The sequence below is a fragment of the Dromiciops gliroides genome, chromosome 3 (assembly GCF_019393635.1).
Source record: "Dromiciops gliroides isolate mDroGli1 chromosome 3, mDroGli1.pri, whole genome shotgun sequence".
NCBI lineage: Eukaryota > Metazoa > Chordata > Mammalia > Microbiotheria > Microbiotheriidae > Dromiciops > Dromiciops gliroides.
Window position 1 is genome coordinate 4,192,873 of NC_057863.1, and position 17,118 is coordinate 4,209,990.

Below are 17,118 nucleotides of genomic sequence, written 5' to 3' on the forward strand. Positions count from 1 at the left end.
GAGGCTCCTTGAGGAGCAACATGCAGTGCTGATGCTTGGGTGCTCTGCCTCCTTTTCCCTTCATGCTTTCAGACTGAGCTGGGCACTGGTCATGCCCCCTAGAATACTTGTCCTCGGGGTCCTGGCCTGGACTTTGCAGATTCTATGTCAGAATCCCAATTTTATGTCCAGGGAGACTCAGGCACTCAAGGCTTGGGTGGATTGTCCCTGATCCCCTGCAAAGCTCTTGGTCAGGATGAGCACCCAGCCCTCTTGTTCATTGCCTGAGCTAACACTACTCACTAGTCAGCTCCAGGCTGGGGTGGCCAGGCCTGGGCCTCTGTTGACCTTGCTGTGAGTGCCCACCCTAGTGTCCTTGAACTTGAGGCATTCCCAGAACAGGCTGCTTTGGTGCTAAGGCTGCTGCTGACTTTACCCTCTGTAGTTATTTTGTAGGTATGTGTGGCGATGGAGCCAATGACTGTGGGGTAAGTGGGGGCACACTCCTGCCATGACTTTGGTCCAAATCACAAGGAGGGACCCCAGAGCACTGATGTTGCCATGTCTGTGTCTACTGGCCATGGGCTAATGGCCCTGTAAGGCTGGGCCATAAGTGACAGAGCTGACCCCAGTCAGGGCTCTGATTCTACTTCAAGAATTAGTTATCCCCATGCCTCCTTTCCCATGGAGGCTTCATGGATTCAACTCCATTAAAGTCAATCCCCTTCCCCTCTCCAATTACTTTGTATTTACTGTGTGCATGTTTTGCATTTCCTTATTTGTGTGCTCATTCCCCACCTAGACCCCAGGAGAATGTAAGCTTCTGGAGGGCAGGAATGGTTCATTTCTGACATTATAGGTATTTCATAAATCAATTGATAAACATTTATTAAGCACCTACTATGTGCCAGGAATTTCGCTAAGTGCTAGAGATGCTAAACAAGGCAAAAACAGTCCATGCCTTCGACGAGCTTACAATCTAATGGGGAGACAACATGTAAACAAATGGATACAAAGCAAGATATATACAATATAGATAGGGGATAGTTAACAGAGAGAAACCACAGGAATTAAGAAGGGCTTCCTGCAGAAGGTGGGACTTCAGTCAGGACTAAATTCATTTAAATGGAGCAAACATTTTATAAGCATCTGCTACTATAGTGACTCGGAGTGTTTTTCATACCACGAATCCCCCTGGCTCCTCGTTAGTTTGGCAAAGCCTGTGGATGGAACCCTTTTGTGCATGATGTTGTCAATGCATAAAATAAAATAAATAAAGGTCATAAAGGAGACCGGTTATGTTGAAGTAAAATGATCAAATCTATTTTGAAAAAAGAAGTCCTCACCCTTCAGATTAAGTGTGTACCAGGCACTATGCCAAGAGCTAGAGAGGTTGTTGTTTAGTCATTTTCAGTCATGGCCAACTCTTTGTGACCCTATCTGGGGTTTTCTTGGCAAAGATACTCCAGCTTATTTTACAGAGGAGGAAACTGAGTCAAACAGGATGAAGTGAGTTGCTTAGGGTCATACAACCAGTAAGTGTCTTAGGCTGGATTTGAACTCACCATGAGGAGTCTTACTGACTTCAGGCTTGGAGCTCTGTGCACTACAGTGCACCCCAGCTGCTTAAGCACTGGAGGAACAAGACAGAAATGACTGTCCCTGCCCTCCGGCAGCTTATATTCTATTGAGGGGAACAATACATGCACAGAGAAGGAAAGGCAAATTAACTTGAGGGAGCTGGTGCTGACAATTGGGGGGAATCAGGAGAGGCCTCCTATGGGAGGGGGCCTGTGAAGGAGCAGGCGTTGTAAGGGCCAAGGGGAGGAGGGAGCACATTCCCAGCAAGGGACAGCCAGGGTCAGATGGGTGTTAGAGGAGAAGAACAGAGCATTTCAGTCAGTCCCCCAGGATTCCTGGTGTCCCCCGTGTCACATGTACATTAGCAGATGAAGGTTACCTGTGAATGAAACCTAAATGTTTGCATTGCAGGCTTTGAAAATGGCTCACGCAGGCATATCCCTGTCTGAACAAGAGGCCTCCGTGGCTTCCCCATTCACCTCCAAAGCCCCTAACATAGAGTGTGTGCCCCACCTCATTAAGTAAGTCTGCCCTTTCCCATTTGCTAGCTTCCTTTGGGCTTCCCAATCCCAGCCCGCTTGGTCCCAAGGGGGAGGGGCAGGAAGTAGAGCAGAAGGAGCTTTGGGTATTTGACTTGGCAGCTGGGCTGCAAACGTTGGCTTTACCTAGGCGGCCGAGTGTCCTGCCTCTACAGAGAGCCAGGGAGAAATGGGGGGGGGCAAGATTTCCAGCGAACCTCCTGGACCAAGGCTGAGTTTTTAGACTCTTTTGCTGACCATGAGTTTTATTGTTCCTTCTAGTGTGTGAGTTGATCATAACGCCCAGAAGCATTTGCCTGATTGAGAGGGGGTGGTCTCCTCAACATTTCTGGCTGCTTGAAGTAGCCCAGGAGAAACATACATTCCCTCTCTAGGTTTTACGATGATGTTTAAATGTTGCTCCTTTGTGCACATCAGACACTTGACCCAAATCCCACTAGGATAAGCAGTGTCATGGTGCTGGGGTTGCCCACCCAGCTCCTTCCCTTTCTGTGGAATCCCTGACAGAACTGGGGGCTCAGAAGCCTAATCTCATCTCCTATTTCTCCTATCCCATGCCAAGGTTCTTTTTTCCTTAAACAATACAGTAAGGTTGGTAGCTTGCATTTCACCACCCCCATTTTATAGATGAGAGGGCAGAGGTTCATGGAGTTGGAAAGACTTGACTGAAGTTACACAGCTTCATAGGTACAAGTCTTGATTGACACCTAGACCTCCCAGCTTCCTGCCTGGGCGCTGTCCACTTCAGCAGGCTGTAGTTTATGAGTTCATAGAAATGTACCAACTGCTTAGGCAGGAGGAGAATCTATCCTGGTCTGTGTGGTCCCCAAGAAGTCCTCATCTCCCTGCATGCTGGACAGGAGACAAGTTATACCCCCTGCTTGGGCTGCAGTCCTTCTGTCTGCTGTAGCTTCCAAGTTGTTCTGAGTTCTCTCTGGAGAAATGGTTTGGGCCAAAGCAGACTGACCAGCTTCCCAATCACCCAGCAAGACTCCTGCTCTGAAGTGAGCACCTGGCTCTCTTCTTGGTTGTTTTTTTTTTTTAAGTGAGGCAATTGGGGTTAAGTGACTTGCCCAGGGTCACACAGCCAGTGTTAAGTGTCTGAGGCTGGATCCAAACCCAGGTACTCCTGACTTCAGGGCTGGTGCTCCATCCACTGCGCCACCCAGCAGTCCCCCTCTCTTCTTGTTTTAAAGTGGCTCCGAATGACATCATCAGTGGTTGAGGCCTTATAGGTCACTGGCTGCGGGTGAGAAGGAGGGAGGGGAGGGAGCTGAGCCCCCATGGAGACTTCATTAGGGAGAGTATGATAAGTATTTCTCTTTCTAAAGAGAGGGAAGGGCCAAGATCTTTTCAAATGATCTCTCAGGATGAGTCTCTCAGGCCAAGGGCCATTTGTCTCATTGACAACAAGAAGGGCATGTCTGATGGCATCCACACTGACCTGGCTCAAATGTCAATATCAGAGGTTAATGTGGCCCTTGCAGATGGAGATGTTTCTAAAAAAATCACTACCCAGTATAGACTCTGAGCTGGAAGGGCGCATGGGGTCATTAAGGACATCCCTTCATTTCACAAAGGAAGAAACTGAGGCTCATGGAAGTTAGGGGACTCCTCTGAGGTCAAACAGGTGCTCAGGAGAGAGCCAGGAATTAAGCCTGGACCCAAATCTGGCCCTCTTTTCACTGCATCATGCTAACTCCCTTATCATGTCTATACAATTGTGGAAGATTCGATTCAGTAGCTTGAAAGGAGAGTTTTCATCCTGCCCTGCAAACATATGTTTGGAAAGATAACTGTTATTTGTCTGGCCAAGTGGCCCAATGTGTCATAAGGGAGAGAGCCACATGCTCATCCCAGAGATGTTGATCTCAGAACATCCAGAAGATGACGAGGGCTCCCCCAGCATCCTTTCCTAGAAGCTGACATCCATCACTTCCATGATGACTCACCCCTGACAGCCACGGCTTCATTGGATGCTCTTAGCAATCCTGGCAGGTTGGAATGGCAACCATTGCTTCCCCATTTTACAGATGAGGATATGTAGGCAGGATGGGGCCCTGGGTCTCTCCTGACTCCCTCTAGTGCCCTTTCCACTGCTTCATCGACTTTTTCCATCATTGCTATTTGATTGCTAGATAGCCCGGCCAGAAATTCTTAATAGCACTGCAACTGAGGCTGTGGAGATGAGAGACATAGTAGAGTCTGAAACTCAGTCATTGCTCCCCTTCTACCCACCTGGGCTTCCTCCCTGGTGCCCAGCTGTCCTTGGGGTACAATGGCACCCAAAGCCCTAAGGTGGCCCCACAGAATCACATGGTCACAGCTTCCAAGTTGGAGATGTTGCCAGTGTTCTCTCCAGTCCATGCCACATTGCCCTTCAATGACCCTCTTGTGCTTCACAAGAGGTCACTTAACCCTGAATGAAAGACCTCCAATGAGGGGACCCATCAAAGCCCCTGGGAAAATGACCAGTCTGCCTGTATAAGTGATGCTCCAGATGCCAGCCACATCCTCCTGACTGACTGACCCCTGATTTCTTTTCTTTAAATAGGGAAGGACGTGCGGCGCTGGTCACCTCATTCTGTATGTTCAAATACATGGCTCTGTATAGCATGATTCAGTATGTCGGCGTGCTCCTGCTTTACTGGGTATGTCTTGGACCCCATCTCCTTGTCTAGTGAGAAATAGAAGGAAGACATGACTTCCTCCATGGCGGGGAAGACATACAGAGGATCCTGAGTCTAGTCAGGACCTCAGGGGTCAGCTGATCTGACCCCATCACTTTTCAGATGAGGAAACTGAGTCTCAGAGAAGAAAAGGATGTAGGACCATAGACTTAGGAGCTTGGAGGCCCCGAGGATCTTAACTTTAGAATGGAAAGGACCTCAGCAATCATCATCTTATAGATTGCAAAACTGAAGCCCACAAAGGTTGTGTGACTTCCTAAGGTTCCAGAGGTTCCACACACCAGTAGCAAGATTTGAATCTGAGTCCTTTACACCTAAGCCTGTGCTCTTTCCACTGTGTCATGATGCCCAATCTTCTCATTTTGTAGATGAGAATATTGAGACCCAGAGAGAGAAGTGGATTTAGCTTCATAGACTTAGAGCTAGAAGGACTTTAGGGGTTTTGTAGTTCTGTCCTTTTCTCTTACAGATGAGGCAACCCAGCCCCCAAATGGCGAAGGGACTTACCCAAGGCCACAAAACTAATAGGGGACAGACAAGTCAGGATTTGTTTTTGTTTTTTTTTTTGTTTGTTTTTTTGTTTGTTTTTGGTGGGGCAGTGAGGGTTAAGTGACTTGCCCAGGGTCACACAGCTAGTAAGTGTCAAGTGTCTGAGGCCGGATTTGAACTCAGGTACTCCTGAATCCAGGGCTGGTGCTTTATCTACTGAGCCACCTAGCTGCCCTTTTTTTTGTTTGTTTGTTTTTGACAAGTCAGGATTTGAATTCAGATCTTTTAGCCAGAGAGGTTCAAATAGGAGTACAAGGTACCAATGGCTCTCCTACAACTCTATTTGATTCTATGAAGGAAAACCAGGAAAACTAGAAAACGTGGAGGGAGAGGCCATTCTGAGCAATTCTAGCTCCTTTGAGGGATCTTTGTATGGCTGGGGTCACAGGGAGGAAGGGCTCCATGTTTAAGGAAATGTTGGGAGGAGTGCTGGGACACAGTTTGGCCCCTCACTGCCCTAAACAAAGACTCTTAAAGGCAAGACTCCTTAGAAAGCCACAGTCCCCGCACCATGGTCAGTTCTTCCAGACCTGCCCTGGGGCCCCATCTCCCCACCCTCCCAACCCTTGGATCATCCTGACTTTACACTTTGGTCCCTTTTCCTGCCTATTTGGCCCATGCCAGGAATTCTCCAGGGAGATGGAGGGAACTAGTCCATTAACAAGACCACTCTGGGGGCATCGGGCAGCCTGTGGTTAGAGAGTCCCCTGGAGAGGCTCAGAAATCAGCCTTGCTTGAGGTCATCTATCTTTCATCCTCCAATTTGTATAAGAACAAATGCATCTTATTGGCCAAACATCTGGCTGATATTATTTCACAATAAGCAAAGACATTTCCTTGAGATATAACTCAACTTGCTTTTGGGCTTTCCTCACAACCACAAGAACTGTCCTCAAGGCTTTTTCTTTCTGCCACTTCCAAGTCTTCACCTTTAGGCTAAGTCACATGCAGGAGGTTCTGCAGCACTTTTCAATCAACCATTACATTTTCCAATCCCTGGCCACGGCCATGAGAAAGGGAGGTCATTTGTTGAAAACACGATGCTAAATTTAAAGTGTTAAGACTCCAATAGAATAAAAGGGCAGTGAAAATACATTCCACAGCCATTCACTATCCCTTAGTCTCCAGACAAACTTTACAACAACTTACGCTTGGAAAAGTAAGTATTAGCATTCTGATTTTCCATGTGGAAAGAAATGAAGCCCCACAACTACTGTTTCATCCTCATAGAGGAGAGAGTGCTCTCATGCACCCCTGATGATGGAGTGTGGAAATGACCTGTGATACAAGAGAGGGGAGACAGAACAAAGGCTGAGCCAGTCCAAGACTCTGTTTCCATTCTATTCTTGGCAGGGTTTCATCTTGGGGCACAAATGTCCTCCATAGAAGGACTGAGCACTGAAAGGGCCATCTGCCAATAGGCTGCTGCCCTTTCGTTTGGCTAGCAGAGGTGGGTCCTCCAGGCACTAACACCACTCATTGACCTCGAGACTCAGGTGACTGAAGACCTCTCACCACCTCTCTTGACAAGCTCCCAACTAAAACCCAGCCATTTGGTCTTCTGGGAACATGTCTGAGCTTCCAATCATGTTAATTTTTTGTCCTTATGGTAAGAGATAGCCTTCATCAAAGTTTCCCTTTTTTTCTTTTCAGAAAACCAACAGCCTTTCAAATTACCAGTTCTTGTTCCAGGATCTGGCCATCACTACCCTCATTGGGATAACAAGTAAGCAACTTGTAAACATTTCTTCCACTCTTAGATTCCTTCCCTTCTACCAAAAGGAAGGTGGTGGGGCTGCCTCTTCAATAGTAAGTGCCCTAGGGGCAGCTAAGTGGCACAGTGGATGGAGCACTGGCCCTGGAGTCAGGAGTACCTGAGTTCAAATCCGGCCTCAGACACTTAACACTTACTAGCTGTGTGTGACCCTGGGCAAGTCACTTAACCCCAATTGCCTCACTAAAAAAAATAGTAAGTGCCCTAGGAGTCAATCAATCATACACTGGGGTTCCAGCAGGGCTGATTCTGAAAAGGAAAACAAAGGCAATGTCAATAAGAAAAAAGAATGGATGTACAAAAAATAAAGATGGGGATGAAGGTGGGGCATGCTGGCTGGCCTGTCTTGTCATTTTGCTCCCTTCTCTACTGGATTGGAATCAAGGGGACTGGACTATAAGCCCCTTGAGGGCAAGACCCACTTCTTTTCTTTCTTTGAATCCCCTAAGCCTAGTTCGGTGCCCGGAACATGGTAGGAGCACTTCAGAAGTGATTTCTGGTAGTGTACTGTAACAAACCTTATTGTAAAAGAGCTATGTGAGCAAATCTGGGGGCTCTAGTGGACAGCAAACTCATGGGGGTCAGCAGTGTGTGACAGGGCCATAATGAAAGCAAAAGGAATCTTGCACTGCCCTAAGAGGGGAATAGGGAGGAGATGGTCCTACTCTACTCTTTCCTTGTCATGCCTCATCTGGATTCGTGTTTCAGATCTGGGCACCTTGTCTCATGAAGGATGTTGATAAGCTGGAGAGTCTAGTGGAGGTCAACCACAATGGCAAGGGGCCTGGAATCCATGACATATAAAGAAGAATAAGGAATGATTAAGGAACTAGACAAGTTTATCCTGGAGAAAAAGAAGACTCATGGGGGGAGGGGCTGCTGAGAGGTGGCATAGAGTAGTGGTTAGAGCACTGACTTCCTGTCAGGAAGGTTTGGGTTCAAATTCCAGCTTGGATACTTACCAGTGGACAAATCACTTAATTTTTTTATCTGCAAAGAGAGGCAGTGGACTCGATGGTCTCTGAGGTCTCTTCTTTCTTTAAATGCATGATCCCTGGCCAGTGAGGTCTGTGCTCAAGGATCGGAAGGTCTGTCATGTGCAGAAGGAATGAGACCCTTTGGTTTGGCCCCAGGGGCAGAAGCAGGAAGAAAGAGGCAGGCTCCAAAGAAGGGAGCTTAGACCGAAGGCCAAGGAGAAGCTTGCTAATTGTCTTCAGTGGCACTGGTTGCCTGGGGAGAGATGGTTTCCTCCTTCCTCTGCTATTTGAGAGGAGGCTTTCTGGGTATATTAGTGTGGCGATTCCTGTCCAGGCATGGACTGCACCAGATGCTCATGGACATCACTTCCAGCTCTCAAATTCTGTATCTTTATTTTTGGGGGGCATGAAGATGAGGATTGATTGAGGTTGATGATTGAAGGATGATAATGATGACACATTCTGTGAAACTTTATGGAAAACTTGGTTGGGGGTCTGACTTTTCCCCTGATGCATGTGTCTGGTTCATTTTGTAGACGACAAATGCACCTCTTGTTCTACCTTCCAAAGGAGAAGCCAGCATCTCTCCCCCATCCTGAGTACATTCTAAGCATTCTCCCTTCCCATTTTATCTTTCAGTGAGTTTGAATGGTGCCTACCCCAAGCTGGTTCCTTACAGACCCCCAGGCAGGCTGGTCTCCCCTCCTCTGCTCTTGTCTGTGCTCCTCAATGTGCTTTTCAGCCTGGTCATGCACATATTGGGTTTCACTCTTGTTCGGAAGCAGCCCTGGTACTCTGCCACTGATGTCTTCAGGTACATTACCATTCAAATGCAATGAAATATCATTCCATGACATGACCCATTCAGTATCTACTATGCGCCAGGTCCTGTGGTAGGTTCTGGTGATGCCAAGACAAAATGGAAACAGCTCTTGTCCTCACGGTGTCCTCACTTTGCTCTGGGGAAAGGGATGGGTGGGACAAGATGTACCCATGTCAGAAAACCCCAAGGTGGATCCAAAGCCATTTGCAGAAGGAGATTGCTAATTGCCCAGAGGATCAAGAAGTTCTTGTGCATGTGATCTGTGCCTCATGGAAGTTAGGAATTGCCTTGAAGAGGCACAGATGGGGAGGGAATGCACTCTAGATGTGGGGCACCACTTGGGCCAAGTGGGAAACAGTGTCCTGCATAGGAAATACCCAGCAGGCATGTCTGCATGTGGGAAAGGAATTGTCATGTAAATTGAATTCCCATAAATAGTTAAGTGTGTATGATACTGTTCTAGGGAAATGGAGCTAGAGGAAAAAGAGTCACAGCCACTGCCAACAAGGAGTTTCTATTCTACCTATTCCACTCATTAGGTATTTTTCATCTCAGAAAATCAGCTCTAGTGCGGTAGGGGTTGGAGAGAGGAGTGGGACGGGAGACTTTGTTAAAGAACTCCTCCTCTTACATACCCATGAGGTGTTGCTTGTCCCAAGAACTCTTTCTCTTTTGATTACTCATACTCTCTTTCTTTGTACTCTCTTTCTCCACTTATTCACTGTTCATTTATTCTTAGTTGCCTTTTCCACCTTGTGCCCCCTTGTCTCCTTAGTGTGATGCTATCTTCTCGAGGCCGAGGCAAGGGTCTCAGATGCCTTCCTTTCCATCCGTGGCACCTGGTGCTGTTCCCTATACATGCTCTCTTTTTATCAGTTGCTGAGTGTTCCTCTTCTGGCCCCCTTTTCAGTGCCTGTTCCCTACCAAAGGGAAACATCTCCAGGACAGCCACTTCACCCATGATATCAGGGAAGACTGACCCTGACAGCTTCATGAGTTATGAGAACACCACAATCTGGTTCTTGGGGACCATCAACTGCATCATTGTCGCACTGGTGTTTTCCAAAGGAAAGCCATTCAGACAGCCCATTTATACCAACTGTAAGTACTGTTGACACTGTCAATCCATGTGTCAGAACCACAAAGGGTTCCATAGCTATGCTTGTATTATGAGGGAATTTGAAGTCCATGACTGCAGGTGTCTTCAGATGTGGCTCATGATTTATAGCACATCCATAAGTGGTAAACAAGCAATGTTTTCTCTTCCTATTTCTGGAGTGAGGCAGCCTTATGACAGTTGTCCCAACTATCCTGATACACAGTTCAATTACTTGACACCTTCAACTTTATTCATTGAATAATATACTTCCTGGATCTAGATACAGAAAGATATGTAATTTCATCAGTGTGAGGAACTCCTAGGACAGGATCACCTTCCAGTAATGAAGATTGCAGCCCATCTATGACCAAGCAGATGGGACCTAAGGAGTTACTGGAGGCATCTAAAAGCAAAAAGGTTCATGGGTCTACAATCATCATTATAGGGCAAGAAAAAAGAGTTTAGAGTTCATTTAGCTAACTTCCCCCTCACCCCCCGCCATTTTAAAGATGCAATCTGCAGTGGTAGATGGAGTATCCACATGGATGAGATCATGGAGCCTGGAATATGGAAGCAAATTTCTTAATTACAACTCAAACATGACATGTGGCTTCCTTGGATTCTTTTTGCTTTAAAACAGGGTGTCCCCAAATGCTTTTTTTGTTGTTGGGCAATGGGGGTTAAGTGACTTGCCCAGGGTCACACAGCTAGTAAGTGTCAAGTGTCTGAGGCTGGATTTGAACCCAGGTACTCCAGAATCTAGGGCCGGTACTTTATCCACTGTGCCACCTAGCCGCCCCCTCCTTGTTTTTTTTCTAGGAAATAATAAACAGGAGCTGTTGCAGAGGAAGATGAAAGGGCTAACATCATAGACCCTCTTGGATTTTTTGGTTTTGCCTTTTGCCTTAAGTGCTGGGCATTGCACAGTGTGTGTCTCACGGATAGCCAATGACTTGAGTAAGGACTTATCTAGGACCAGTAGCCAGTGTCAGTAACATCAAGGAATTCTAAGTGCTTTCTCCTGTTTGGTCCCTTCAGATATTTTTGTCCTCGTGTTGGGGATCCAGGTGGGGGTGTGTATCTTCCTTCTCTTTGCGAACATTCCTGATCTCTATCAGCGGATGGATGTAAGTATCATTCATCCTGGGAGCTGGTGCGGATGTGTCTGACATTGGGTGCCCATGTACCACTCAACAACGTTCTTGCTCCAAACCCTCCCCAGTTGATGGCAGCTTCCAACAGTGGGCTTGGCCCTTCGATAGTCCTCATGGATGCTGGACAGGATACAAAATCCAGTCTGGTTTTCCTTTCTTTCCTGGCTTTTAAAGCATCTTGTGAGTTTTTCTCTAAAATGTCTTGACATGCTCGGCAAACCTCCTTCTGCTTCACCCCCTTCAAAGCCCGACAAGTTGTTTTTCAAATGCTTTGGTTTCCAAACAGCTTTGCCTAGAGCTCCTTTCCTGTTCATTCTCAAGCCCATTTGTGATTCTAGACAAAATGAATATGTATTTTTCCTATTTGCTTACACTTCACCTCTTAAAAATTGCTTTCAAAGGGCCAATTGCTATGCTTGTCAGGCATCCTCTTTCCCTCACATTTCCCTCTGCCACATATTTCAATGTTTAGATACCTTTGAAGCCCCAGAGAGAAATCTGAGATACACAAGACATAGAAAAACATCACCCCTAATTCCCACTTCTGAGCCTGGGTGCCTCATTTTCATGCTTCCATAGACCTGCAGTCTCATCCCTTTGGATGTTCCCTCCAAAGAGGGATGCAATTATAACCCTTTCACGCTTGCTCATTCTGTGTATCTCTTGTCTGTATCTCCCATCAATCAATCAACAAACATCTCTTAAATCTCCCTATGTATAGACATGTACATAAACACACATGCATATATTGATGTGTATGTACATGTGTGTATATATAGACATACACACAGTAATTTGGGGAGGGGGAAGCACTGGTGCCTGGGGAGATCAGGAAGACCTCACAGAAGAGGGGGGCCTTGAACTGAGCTTAGAAAGAACCAAAGGATTCGGAGACCTAGAGGTGAAGAAGGAGGGAGTTCTGGTTGTGGGGGACAGCCTGCACAATAGCTTGGAGACAAGAAATGGGAAGACAGACCCTAGAGGGCATTTAAGGGAGGAAGAAAGCTGAGAAGATGAATTAGAGTGAAGCTGTGAAGGGCTCAGAATGCCAAAGGAAGCATTTGTATTTCATCTTAGAGACGATAAGGGGCCAGTGGAATTTACTGAGCAGGGGAATGGTGTGGTTCGGGACACTACTGAGGCTGGGTTCGGGATGGGCTGGAATGGAGAGAACGCTGAAGTGGGGAGACGGGTTAGGTGGCAGTGGTCAGGTTCTGGGTGATTGATTCATTCATATTCTCTCTCTCCTCATCTAGCTCTACTGTCTGTCTATCTATCATCTATATATATATATATATATATATATATATATATATATATATATATATATATATATATATATATATATATATCCATTTATCCATAGTCTGTCTATCATCTATCTATCTATCTATCTATCTATCTATCTATCTATCTATCTATCTATCTGTCTGTCTGTCTGTCTGTCTGTCTGTCTGTCTATCTATCTATCTATCTATCATCTATCTGTCTATCCATCTATCTATCATCTATCTATCTATCCATCTATCCATCTATCTACCCATCTATCTACCTACCTATCTATCCATCTGTCTGTCTATCCATCCATCCATCCATCCATCCATCCATCCATCCATCCATCCATCCATCCATCCATCCATCCATCCATCCATCCATCTATCCATTCATCCATCTCCCTACCTCCCTACCTATCTATGTAGATAGGTAGTTACTAGGTATTAGACTGTGGATTTCTGGAGTGCTGGCTCTGCCTTTTTCTTTTTTTCGGTATCCCCAGGGCTTAGCCCAGTGCCTGACACATAGCAGATGCCTTCCTCTTTACTTGGCACTATGCTGAGTTCTGGGGCCCAGAATACAAATAAGCAAGCTAGCCCCTGTGCTCCAAGGGCTTTCCTTCTGATGGGAGAGGACTCTGTCTAAAAGGGGGGTTCGGGTAGGAGAGGAAAGAGACTCATGCAGGCCAATGGGGTAATGAGGGTCTGGGGTGGCTGTACAAGTGAAGGGCAAGAATGTGAGGGATATGGAGAGCAGGATCTGGGAACCAGGATGACTCCCAGGTTTCAGGACTGGGAGATGCAAGGGTAGAGGTACCTCCCCAGAGAGAGGGAAGTTGGGCAGAGATGTGGGAGAGGTGAAGAATTCCATTGTGGGCATGTTTAGTGTGAGATGCCAAGGGGGCATCCAGGTGGACATTTCCAATAGGTAGGGGATGGGGTGGGATTGGAACTCAGGAAAGAGCTGGGGACTGGGGAGGGGGATCTGGGCATCACCTGTATAGCGAGGAAGATGGACTGCCCCAAGGGGGGGACTACTAGCACCTTCTGCCTATTTACACCATTGTTCACCCTTTGGGCCAGATTTTGCTGGGAGGCTCTCCCCGAGCAGCTCCCCCCTTGCCCCCTGAGGCAGAAGGAGTAGAGACTGGGCTGTAACAGGATGCTCACCACACAGCTCCCCCTTCCCCACCCTTCCACCCCCCAACCCTCACCTTACGGAACCACAGTCCAATCCCAGGGCTTTGACCAGCCTGCAGAGCCCCGACAGATCCCCAGGGTGACCCTCCAGGTGATGGGCCACCTGCTCCTCTCTGTGTTTTGTGACTTGAGGGCTGATCTTCCAGCCACCCACTGAGGCACCCACTGAGGGACAGTTTAGAAAAAGAAACAGTCCTGACCTTTTCCCCTAAAAGGGCCAAAATGTCAGGCTTCTTCTAGTGCCCAGTGTGCCTGGCACCTAAAAGGCACTTCACCAATGCTTGAGGCTTGCCATTTGAGATTGGGGGAGATGTGGGATAAGTGAGGCAGGGCCAGGTTTCGAGGGCCTTCAGTGCAAGGCAGATGAGTCTGGACAATTGGAAGAGTAATAGAGGAAGGCAAAGCCGCGTCCCTGGATGCCCTCAGCAGCTGAGGGAAGTCATTCAGGTGACCTCTTTCCTGACATCATGCCTGAGTCCCTGATCGGTTCCATTTCTGGATCTTTCCTAGCTTGTCTGCACACCCACCCTCTGGAGGGTCTCCCTGGTCATCATGCTTGCCGTCAATCTGATTCTGTCCCTGATTGTGGAGGTAAGTGCCCTCGGGCTGCTGGACGTATCCACGGCTGCTCAACAAGCACATGGAAAACAGCAATGGGAAACTCTCTCCAGGAGAGGCCGCAGTCCCGGGAGTCCAGGCCCCATCTCTGAGAACAGAGGTGCCAGAAGGAGGGTGGCTCCTTTGGGCTCTAGGGCCCTGACTCTGCCTGGGCTGCCTTGCTTGACGTCCTCTGCCCTTCCTGTGAGGCCTGCTTTAGGTCCCCTCGTCCAAGAGGCCTTTTCTTCCTTTCTGTCCTCCATCCTCATCCTCCCTTCCTGCTCTCCACTCTGCCCTTCCTTCCAAACAACTGCTTCTGTCGAGGCTGATCTTCCACCATTCTCCTCTTCAGTCTCCTTGGGGAGCCCCTGACTTCTCAGGGTCATAGAAGAAAACTTGAGACTCCCCATGCCATGACCGCTGCATTTTTTATTATACCTTTGTTAGAAGGCAGCCCTGCCCTTCTCTGTAGTGCCCTGTGTGGTCCCAGAGCACCTGATGCCATTGAGGATGCATCATTTAGGGAGTCACTTAAAATGATTTTCCTGTGTGGACTTGTTGTGGGCAGTGAGAATGCTGGGACCTTGATGTTATCTGGCAATGAATCAGCATCCCAGCACTCAGATCCAGACAGCTGCTAACTGCACAGGTCTCCTGGCCATTAGACTTGACTCTGGAAGAGGGATTGAGGCTGATGACGGAGCAGCTCTGTCTCAGTTAAATCCAAAACGAATCTGGACATCCCCCAGGATGTCATCGGTCCTGTTCAACAACAAGGGACAAACAACAATGATCATGAGCGTCTTTCCAGTCCTGATCTCTTTAACCGGTTTTCCTAGATGACCATCCTTCAGCACCCCATTTGCCTCTCTCTGGACCCTCCAATTCCATTTCCTGGGCTTTGGTGGCCAGAAGCTCACCCAGTGCTACCTGCTACAGCCCCCTTAGTTTTGTACAAGGGCAAGGAAAAGGTTCTTTGATTGGCTTTGTTATCCTTCCTTAATTATCTTAGCACGTTATTAGATAATTGTTGAAGATAAAACCGAGAGGTGCCTAAATTGGGGCTACTAAGTTTATGGATGAGGTGAAGCCGGTTGAGTTCCTCCCTATCATCACTAGAAGGCACCCAAGAGGAACCTGGATGATGCTGGACAGCGTGACTCTGGGGAAGTTCCTGCCTCAGTTTACTTTCTGACTCAGCCAGGAGCCCTTGTAGATTTCCCTTGGGTTAGTTCTGACCAAAGGGCATTGCTGCTTTTCCTGGAGCACCGGATGTGGCCGGTCCCCTTATTTCTTTGTTTCAGAATAATTTTCAAGGCCAAGTGATTTTGATGTATCTCAGTGCACAGTTAACAGATGGCCAGAGATGGAGGGGTGATTTGGGATCTCCATTATTTCTGACAATGTTGACACAAGAAATATTTCCAGATGGGTCTGGCTTCTGCCGCTTCAAATGATTTTCAATGAAAGGTCCATGTGTGGGTGTGGGTTAAGATTTCAGAGACAAGACTCCTTTGAGGAGGCCATTCACGTACCTGTTACAAAAGACAGAGCTTAGTCTGAACAAGCGAATGCAACGTCAAGGGAGGTCCAAATACCATCTATAGTCTAAGACAATCAGGCCCAAAAGGACAGAGAGGGACACTTGGGTGAGGAAGCTTGGTGGTGCAGTAGATAGAGAGCTGAACCTGGAGTCAGATTTGAGTTCCAATCCTACCTCAGACAGTAACTATACAGCCCTGGGTGAGCCACTTATAGCTCTCTGATGGTTTCCTCATCTGTAAAGTGTATATAATAACCACACCAACCTAAACAGGGTTGTTGTGAAGATTAAATGAGTCTTTCTAGTAATTAGGCCAACCAACACTGGGATGGTCTGCCTCCATGAGTCTTTCCTTCTCTGAGCATGATGGGAAGGCTAACACCAGGACCCTTCCAGATGAGGTCGAGTGACTAAATTTCAGAGTTGTTATAGGTGGGATTCAATTATTGACTGGTGGTTGGACCTCTCATATCCTTTTGTTCATTGGTCATAAAGTGGCCAGGAATGAGGAGATGGAGGATACTTGGGGATTGTGAGAACGTAGAAAGAAATGAAAACGTGTTTAAGGGCCACCCCCAAAGTGTACCTATGGACAGATGTTTGAGAATCGTCTATAATGTGTGTGTACTGTAAAACATCACTTTGTGAGACCTTTTAATTCCCATATTAACTCAAACATGAGAGAAGAAACGAGTGCTTCGCACTCTCTGCACTTGAAATGACACATGCCAAGTGCCACACAAACCTTAAAGCAAGAGGGAAACGTTGGCCATGATTGTCATCGTTCTGTTTTCCAGGAGGTCATCACTGAAAACCGAGCCCTCTGGCTGCACATCAAGAGGAGTTTGGGATATCAGTCTAGAAGCCAGTATAGAAAATGGCAGAGCACGGTGGCCAATGACCCCGCCTGGCCCCCCCTGAATCAGACTTCCTATTCCGACCTGCTGGAGGGCACCAGAGGGGTGTCCTACAGCAACCCTGTGTTTGAGAGCCATGAAGAGATCTCATGAAGGATGTGTCCTGGTGGCCTGTTGAGAAAGAAAGGGAGGGAAGGGCTTCAGGAACTTTGGAGTCCCAGGAAGCTCCTTCTAATGGAAACTAGAGGTTTTTTATGATTGTAAATTAAAGTCTTTTGCCCAAATCATGTTTCTGCAGTGGGACTGCAGCTTTGGCCAATCTTATTCTCTCTTCCCTAATTCATGGATGTTTCTTAGATGTTTAGATCCTGGAGGATGCCTAGAGAAAGCAATAAATGCTTAGATCCAAAGCAGGGTGGGGAGAGAGAGAGAGAGAGAGAGAAGGAAGGGAGGGAGAGAGAGAGGAAGGGAGGGAGGGAGAG

General features: G+C 47.3%; 1 protein-coding gene across 7 annotated transcripts in view; it reads left to right on the forward strand.

The window, feature by feature from the left end:
* Positions 1 to 16,901, forward strand: part of ATP13A4 (ATPase 13A4) — a 79,484-nt gene extending 62,583 nt beyond the window's left edge. For 4 of the 7 annotated variants that reach the window (XM_043997694.1, XM_043997695.1, XM_043997697.1 and 1 more), the window contains 9 exons: positions 425 to 467; positions 1,972 to 2,081; positions 4,654 to 4,750; positions 6,992 to 7,064; positions 8,729 to 8,903; positions 9,823 to 10,013; positions 11,050 to 11,138; positions 14,150 to 14,230; positions 16,577 to 16,901. In XM_043997694.1, coding sequence (XP_043853629.1) covers positions 425 to 467; positions 1,972 to 2,081; positions 4,654 to 4,750; positions 6,992 to 7,064; positions 8,729 to 8,903; positions 9,823 to 10,013; positions 11,050 to 11,138; positions 14,150 to 14,230; positions 16,577 to 16,789 — 1,072 coding nt within the window. In that variant the 3' untranslated portion in view covers positions 16,790 to 16,901. Of the gene's footprint in view, positions 1 to 424; positions 468 to 1,971; positions 2,082 to 4,653; positions 4,751 to 6,991; positions 7,065 to 8,728; positions 8,904 to 9,822; positions 10,014 to 10,830; positions 11,016 to 11,049; positions 11,139 to 14,149; positions 14,231 to 16,576 lie in introns of those variants that run through there. The other 3 variants (XM_043997698.1, XM_043997700.1, XM_043997699.1) reach the window with 3 other exon arrangements.
* The last annotated feature ends 217 nt before the right edge of the window (positions 16,902 to 17,118 follow it).